At 39.5% G+C, this 9,039-nt stretch overlaps 1 protein-coding gene across 1 annotated transcript in view; it reads left to right on the forward strand.

Annotated features, from left to right (window-relative positions):
- COL25A1 (collagen type XXV alpha 1 chain) overlaps positions 1 to 8,795 on the forward strand; it is a gene marked incomplete at both ends in the record, with an annotated part of 291,350 nt that extends 282,555 nt beyond the window's left edge. Inside the window, 4 exons of the mRNA XM_079535114.1 lie at positions 459 to 512; positions 4,572 to 4,658; positions 7,383 to 7,421; positions 8,760 to 8,795. Of these exons, the coding sequence (XP_079391240.1) occupies positions 459 to 512; positions 4,572 to 4,658; positions 7,383 to 7,421; positions 8,760 to 8,795 (216 nt within the window). The remainder of the gene's footprint in view (positions 1 to 458; positions 513 to 4,571; positions 4,659 to 7,382; positions 7,422 to 8,759) is intronic.
- Positions 8,796 to 9,039: the final 244 nt, after the last annotated feature.

Here is a 9,039-nt window from a genome sequence, read left to right on the forward strand (position 1 = left end):
AAACCTCACTTGGCTCACTTGGAGCAGAGCAAGGCGTTGCTAACATTTGATCAAGTAAATTTACCACTAAATAGAGGCAATTATTCCATAACTTCCAAGTGATGCGTTTAAAATTTTAGACCCTTTTTCTGGCACGCTAAATAAGGTTTGCTGAAAGCTTTTGCCTCTCGTCCATGGAAATCCCTAACTTGGAGGAGTATTCTCCATAAACCCACAAGTAGGAGACGAAGCATGAACCGTTTGGAGTGATCTGATTCCTTTCCCTTACTGGCAAAATGATGTGCCAGACACCATGGACTTGTTTCACATGCTCTCGTGTACATGCATGTCTGTGCACAAAGCACATGCACATACAAAGCGTGTTGCGAGGTCACTTTTTTTGCACATTTTCCAGGTATTTAAAATCTTAACTTGCATGTGAATAGAAGTCGACCTACCTTTGTCCCTTCTTTTTATAGGGTTTCCCTGGTCCTCGAGGAGAAAAGGGTGAAATAGGAGAAAAGGGAGAAAAGGTGACCGCGGTGTTATTAACTGTTGCTTTCTTCCTTGGCCCAGTCAGCTCTGCTGTCTTTATTCCATAATTCATCCCATTAAACCTGATCTTTGTTTTCCCTGTGTGCCAAAAGGCAGCTCACAGATACGCACTAAACAAAATCCCGTGTTAGAAAGATCATGAAAATTTATGCACAGAACGAGTGCTACCAATGCGTGCCAAAGCGCAGCTTATTTTTAGACTTGCTTTCTCCGTCCATCTTTCACTTGTTGAAACTTTTAATGCAGACTTCACCAAAATGAGTAATGTTGGTAGTAATGTCATACAGGAGACTCAGAGCCTCAGCAGCATTTCAGTGTAACTGCTGACCCCAGTGTACTGTACTGTGTACTGTGGCTGCACACACTGCCTGTCCCATACCGAGTGGCAAAGGACTGTGCTAATCTTTACTATTGACAGTGGCTTATTTACAGTTAAGAGAAGTTCTCTGTGATGGTTGTGAACTGAAATTCAATCTTATAGTACATTTCTGGTAAACCAACCCAACCCAACCAACTGTCTGGGTAATAGAAGAGGCCTGACGTCATTTTCACTGTCCAGACGTGGTGGCATGGAAATTTGGAAAATGCAATTTAGAACCAAATGGTGTACAGAAATACTCTCTTCAAACAAGTTGAGACTAACTAATTTCTAGTTAGGCAACTTACTTTAGATTGAAATGTAAAATTAATATCATGACTAAAACACTGTTAAGAACGATGCTTGTTTTTCATGGATACGTCTTGATAGGCGAGTAGCTCATTACATCAGTTTTGAGAATAAATCCTAGGCCAGTGGTTTTTGTTTTAGCCTGTTGACAGCTCAACAGTAGAACTATGTCAGTGTTTGCATTATAATGTCTGCTTAACTTGGCTGTAAAAAAAAAAAAAAAAAAAAATATAGCTCCCATTACTTCTACAAAATTACAGTCCAGGAGCACTCAGCACAGAAACATTTATACAATTGATTTTATATTTTCAACTTTTATGAGTAGAAGTCTATTATTTATTAAAAATCATTTCGTATGTACTACATTCTGCCTCAGTAAAGAGGTTTTAGAAAACTACTAAAAAGAGAATGGTGATTCAGATTCCACATTCAACATTCCTACTGCCAAAAAGGAAAAGCGTTAAGAAAAGATGTTATGTGTATAGGGCAGGAAGGGAGCCCTTATCCCAAAAGTGCAGTTGTCTCTTGATATAAGGGTTGTCAGAAGAGTACTGATGTATCACCAGGGTGGCTGGGAAGGCATCATCACATTCCCTGTATCCCCTGTGCTGCCACAACTGTGCATGTGGGGCCACAAAGATGAGCCCCACATGATGAGGGGCCTGGAGCATCTCCCATATGAGAACAGGCTGAGGCCTGGGACTGTTCAGCCTAGAGAAGACTGAAAGGGGATCTTATCAATGCTTATTAATATCTGAAGGAGTCAAGTGGGGCAGGGCTCTTTTCAGTTGTGCCCAGTAACAGGATAAGAGGCAATGGGAACTGGAACATAAGAAGTTCCATATGAACACAAGGAAGAACTTAGTTGTGGTGAGAGTAACAGAGCGCAGGACCAGGCTGCCCAGACATGTTCTGGAGCCTCCTTTTCTGGAGATATTCAGGACCCATCTAGACACTTTCCTCTGTGACCTGCTGTAGGAAACCTGCTTTAACAGGGGGTTGGACTCTATGAGGTCTCTTACAACCCCAACAATTCTGTGACTGGAGACTGTGCCAGCCTGACTGCCTGATCTTTTACAGAAGTGCCACAAACTGGTGTTTCTATAGGTGATGAGTAAGGACAGGAAAGAGACCTTTTTTTTTTCTTATTCATCTCCATGTCTTTTCACACTCTGTATTTCTGATGAAGCTCTATAGGTCTTGGTAAGGACATTAAGTACTTGAGGAGAGCTCAGTCCATGGGAAAATTGGTCAAGTCTTCAGGAACTCAGACTACTCTCTACACGTATGAGTGCTGTGTTGGTTCAGATAGGATCACAGGTTTGCCCTGCAAAGTTTGAAGTATAACTAGTCACCTGCTGACTTAAAACATAGCAAGTTAATGAAATAGAGGTCCTAAAGACATGAAGGAGTCAGAAATCAAACTGTACTATCTGTTGTTATAATAATTCTTTAAGTATGTCCACACTATGTGCTTACATCTACTCACAGTAAACATATCTGTTTGCAATGAGCACAAAGTGAGATTTGACCCTAAAGCTGTTAAGATTCTGTGCTATAAAGCTACGCTTCTAGGTTTAACATGAAGACCCAGCCAACTTGTGGTTTTTACATATCACAGCCTTACAATTTGGTACATAAGGGTAATGTTTGGGTTGCTTTTTTCTAAGTATCATCCTGAAACTTTTTGGCACACAGAAAAGATGAACAAGGAACTTTGCCTATCATGTCGCAAGCACAGTATGTTTTGTTCATGGAAAAGATATTTTTTCATTCGAATGTGTCAAGTATGCTACGATGCTGAATGAATAATGTGCTTTCCTCTTTGTTTAAACATGTTACAGCTAATTGTTTTTTATTTGTGTGGAAAAAAAAAAAAAAAAAAAAAAAAAGCTTTTTCTGTATGCCTGTATGTGAATGAATTAAGACTTTTCATGCTGGTGTGGTATAGTTAGATGTCTGTTTACTATGCTTCACCAAAACCCACCTGTCTTTCCAAAGGGGCATTCCTTCCTTCTCCTTCTACCTTCATCCCCCATAATTCCCCTGTCTTTTTTACCCTTTTCCTCACAAATTAAATCCTCCCAATAGCCACAACCTTGCTTGCTGGTTCTCCAGTGTCATACTAATTTTCCTATGACTATTTTTCCCGTTTCTTTGTGATATTCCTGATTCACTCATCCTTCCTATCCCATTTTTTACAACCATTGCCCAGTTTGTTTCTTTCTTTTTTTTTTTTTTAACGGAACCTTTTTTGATTTTTGTGAATTTGAGAGCAAGCCTGAAACTCATTTACCATTGTGATCAACTGGTGTGAAATCAATTAGAAAATGAACTCTCCAAACATCTTATACTGCTTGAAGGTGAGGTCATTTTTGCAGATAGCTTTATTGAAGGGATCAACTTATTCCATGAGTAACTAAAGTGCTAGAAGTTCACATTTAAAAAGAAAGTTCAAAATCAAAGGATTTATGCAGTAAAACGAGTAGGTGAAATGCTCTCTGCTGTTGAAAGAACATTTAAATAGATATTAAATAAAGATTATTCAAATATTAGGCTATTTAATTAAAGGAACTCTAATGATCCCTTTTAACTAGTTTATGGTCTCAAGTCACCATGAAGTCTTTGAAGGAGCCACAGAACTTCTCCATCAAGCAGTTTGGGTGCTTTGATTCCTCTAACAGGGTTTGAAATAAAGGATCCCATTGTATTTAGAGTGACAGGAGCGCACCCTTGGTGATGGCAGCAGGTTTCCATGGATGTAACCAAGAATAGGATTTGTCCCAGACTCTTACCAGAGTGCAGGAGGTCAATTCAGCAAAGGATGCACCAGGCCAAGTTTACCCTTGATGTGACATCATAGCCCTTGACAGAATTCTGCCACAGACTGACTGTACCGTCCCTTCTGAAGTTTCAGAGAAACGATGCCAATGTCCTCCACTCTTGCCAAGCTACTTTTGACCCATGACAAATCTTCTGAAGAAGGTAACAAATTTATGTGCACTTCAGAACTGTCATTTAGAGCAAATTGGAAACCTCTCATTTTGGACTATGGAGTGGGGGAATTTGCAGATTTGCCTCTTTCTGAAGAGATCAGAGATTTCAAGCCCTGTTCTAGGATTCAAAACATCCATGATACTGACAGGAAATGTCAACAACACAAACTAATACCAACTGATTGCAGTTCTTGCTTGTGATCATATAATTTATTTTTCCACATAATGCACCAACCAAAACAGAACACAGTGGTAAGTGTCCTTTCAGCTCTCCATTGGCTTAAAAAGAAAAACTCAAACTTTTCAACCAATCTTTCTTTATTTTTTTTCCCAAAAGAATGAAACATGTTTTGTCCAAACCATTGTATCCACAGGGGGAAAAGGGAAAGAAAGGCAAAAAGGGGCCTAAAGGGGAGAAAGGAGAACAGGGTGCTCCTGGATTAGATGCACCTTGCCCATTGGTACGTCTCGCTTGTGTACTGGACAACTGATCATCCTGCTATAGATTGATGGAATAAGAAATGAGGGGAGAGGAACAAGCACCACCTAGTGTGTCACCGGTTGCAGTTGTTAATGCAGCATTATCTCAAGATTCACAAATTGGGGAACAGAGTTGGTTTTTCAACCTCCTAATTTGGTTTAAACCAATGGATTTAAGGCCTTCAAGCAGGACATAGTTGTTGCTTTTTTCACTGTTTTCTGCTGAATGTTGAAAAAGAAGCAAATTCAGTGTGGGTCAGAGTCCCTGACCCCATACGTTGAAACTATACCACTGCTGTGAGCTTGCTCCTCTTGCCTCTCTGTTGTTATTTGTTTGCTCCAGCTAAGTCAATACCGAAGGCATTTCCTTGACAGTAACGTTGCAAGTTAATCTTTACAAACAGGGATTCCGTGGAATTAAGGGGGAAAAAGGGGAGCCAGGCCAGCCTGGCCTGGATGGGCTGGATGCCCCTTGCCAATTGGTACAGTATTTCTCTTTCCTACCAACCCTGCATGCAGTTCCTTTGTTTGTAGTCAGCCGTTCTCAATGTAAAGTAATGTATTTCTGAGCTGACTTTACATTACTCACATAACACATGCATGTGCATGAATAAATCAGCTGCTTTGGTGATCGTAACCATAAAGAAAGAGCACACTATCCTCCTGATGCCTCAGACCTAACTCTCAGCAGTTTGCTCCCACATCACATGGCTATTTATAAGTTTGCATCCTTCCTACATTTTCCCTGAGAATTGTTATTTCCTCCCAAAATGCCTACTGCCTTACTGACCCTGAACCCAAGTCTTTGTAGAACCCCAGCACAATCACCACTTCTAATCTAGTCCGATGACTTCCGTTTGCACTGGCTCAGTTTTAAACCCTCGCCCACCTGAGAGCTACTCTGCACCCTGGTCTTCCTTTCAAATCCGTGTCGTTGAGGGTACATGTTTTCAGGATTTGGCCAAAATGAGTTTTATTTAAAGAATCAGAAAAATATGATTTCTGAAAATCAAGTCATAGGTTTCCAGTAAGCAAATCTGGAGCCTGACATTTCAGACCTTAGACAAGCAGTAACTTTGGTGTCTGGTCTGTTCATCAAATAGTATTTAAATAGATTTGGAAAGGAAAAGCTTACCTGAAGTTTGTAAGAAGATAACAGTCTGCTGCCCAAACCCTCACTGTCTTTGTTATTTAATATCTCCAATTTAATGGTCTTACCCTTGGAACTTACCTTCCTGCAATACACACAACACTTCCCACTCTATGTTAGCATGAGTTAAAGTTCCCACCTGTACTAAAATTCTACTCGTTGACCCTCTCCCTTGTACCAATCTGGCAACACTGATTTAATGGCAAAGTAAGTTTAAGTTATTATCCATTTAAAAACTAAACAAACAGACAGGCAGTCCTACATACACATTTTCTAAAGAAGCAAGAAAGAATTTTTTTTTCATTGTTCATGGTGAAATTTGATCTGCATGTTCTGATACTGTTTGTTGGTTAAGCACGGTTCTCTAAGATGAATGTTAAATCAAGTAAATTTTCTTTCAACTAGATCTCTTCTAATTTAAGGTCAATGAATTTTAATCTTAAATACATAGTCTCTAAGATTAGTCCATGCTCCATTTTGTTTGCTTCCACTCAGTGGTAACCATATCTCATATATTTTGTTGGGGATAATCAAGCATGCCTTGGTAATTTAAAATTGTTTTTGTCTCTTTATTATCATTTATATCTGGAGGCTTACTAACAATTGATGAATGAAAATATGTTTCATTTACACGTCCTTACCATAATAAGCTGCCAAGCAAGCAGCATGATTTCTTGCTTTAGGCAGCAAGCCATTCCTATCAGATTACATTACATTCAAAAATTCTCATTAATCACTACCTTTGTGTGCAAATCCACGTCAGAGGCGTTATTATTCTTTATTCTAAAAAATGTCAAGACCTGAACGTTTTGCTGCTCGAGTATCATGTATTAATGTCATATGTGCTCCTAGTTCTATGTATATAACTCTTTGATTGGTAAGGCCTATATAGCTATGTGAAAACCTGTGTTATCAAAGTCAAAAATTGGTCTGATCTTAGTGAGTGCATAGAAATGTGTGAAAGTAGGGTAGTGACAGAAAAGCAATGGTGAGACACTCAGTAGCCCCAGCACTAGTGTTCTCCTCTGCTGTGTCATTCAGGACTGTTCAGACTTTCAGATTTTGCTGCTGCGTTCAAAAGCTAAGACTGAAAGTGAACAGAGCAGATCATTGCCATATTTGAGTCTTGCTATCTTATCACTGGAATAACTTTGCATTAGGGCAAAAAGCAATACCCTCCAGATAAAAGTGATAATGTTTTTTTGCTCATTATCTTATATATCCAGCTGTAGATTGTTGTGAATGACATTATATTTAAGTTGCTCTGGCAGCAATAGAAAAGTTATCGAAGTGTTCTTGCAATTAGACAAACGGTAAAAAAATGATTTAGAAAAAGGTATCTTTGTGGCAGAAATGCATGTATGGATTTACAGGGTCAACCACCCCTGTGGCTTTTTCTTCACCTTGAGAACAGGAGAGATGAAGTTAGGAAGCAGTAGCTACCTGATTGATAAAAAGACAAAGCTGCTCTAGCTGCTTTAACAGATACAGACAGAATAACTGTGCTATCAAACCTAACTGCATTCTTTTTATTTTTCTCCTCACATGGAAACAGGGTCCTGATGGATTACCAATGCCTGGCTGTTGGCAAAAGGTAGGATGGGTAGAGCTGTTCTCCCCAGGGCAGCATGTCCTTGGCACACAGAAAACCCTGTCGCAGTCATTCTGAACAATACTTCAGAGCCTCTTAGGCATCTCGACATATGCAGAAACACAAAATAAGACCTCTCTGTGACCATAGTTGGTGCAATGAGGTTGTAATGTATAATAGAAGTAGTATCTCATTGAGGCAGTATTTTAGAAACAGCTGGCATTTGATTTCTGCAAAGTCTAAAACGTTTTCGTCTGAAGAGTCGCACATCCTTTAGTTTCAGCACATGGCTGCTGCTTCCAATTCTTTATAAAAGCTCATGCATAGGATATTTTTATCAAACATTTACTTTGCTCTATTACGATGCTGTTTTTCAGGGAAATCTTATAAGAGCAATGCATCCTGCCCTTCTCTGCCTTACCTTTCCATTGAATATATTTTCCTGTTTGTTATGTTTTATACTAACAATAATTGTGTGATTAGTAATATTACTTTTATACTAACGTTAGTGGCAGCATTTTTTTAGTGCAGCTTTAACTTAGACAGTGCTAGTTTTAAAAACAGCGTATTCCGAGTAAAGATGTAGGTGGAGCGATACGTAAGAAAAAATGAAAACAAAGCTGAAGTGAAATTCTGGCTGCATTTATCGCTGAGGAGTCTCCAGTGCAACTCTTAAAATTCTGCCATTTTCTATGTATTTGAAATAGAAATCAGAAGTATTGGTTTACTAACCTGATCAATCTGTCTCTTTTTGTCTCTGCAGTGATGAATCTAACCTTACGAGCATGAAGTTGTGTATATAGTGCTCCACTTTTTGTATTTATAGTTGAAAATGGAAAATTTGATTTTACAAGTCTGAGAGATGTTTACATGTAGCTGCTTCTACTTGTTTGCAATAGTCCATGTGTACATCTTTTTTCACTTACATCTGCAGTTAGATGATGTATAACTGCAGGACAAACCTGCAAAGATTGTCTCTCTAGAGATACCTATACAGCGATCAATAACATAAATCTGATTACTTCTGCAAATTCTTATATTTTGGCTTGTGGACCTGCATGGACAATGAGTGCCATGAACTAGTTTACAAGAAATTGTGACCAAATAAGAGCTAAATGCTATGAAATGTACTGTACCAGCTGCCATTGGAGTTTACTGACTTGGCTTCCATGCCCATCTTAAACGCTTCACTGATTCATGCCACTACATCTGCTTCTACAGACTAAAAGCATGAGTTTGTGTGCCAAGCCTGCTTGTTGTGTGATCACGTCACATGCTAAATGGCTGCTCACGGTGACCTTTGATTCCAGCTTCTGAATTGTTTCCTTTTGTCATCTCAAGGGAGTCACACCATGGCTTATTGCTAAAAAGAGATAAAGCAGAGGAGGATAGAAAGAGGCCTTGAATTTTTGGGGAACAAAGTTCCGGCTGCAGGTGGATGGCCTCCAGTCTTGTGGGTCCCGCCTGTCAATCAGCATCAGTTTGCCTAGCACTGCTCACAGTCATGAAGACATTCGCGATAGGCCCTGTTGAGTGCTTAATCAAGGAGGAGGGAAGGTTGAAGAAGAAACCAGGCTTCTCTGTGGGTTGTTTGGAAAGGTTACAGAGATGCTGCGGGGAT

This window comes from Tetrao urogallus (assembly GCF_951394365.1).
Source record: "Tetrao urogallus genome assembly, chromosome: 4".
In the NCBI taxonomy this organism is placed as follows: domain Eukaryota; kingdom Metazoa; phylum Chordata; class Aves; order Galliformes; family Phasianidae; genus Tetrao; species Tetrao urogallus.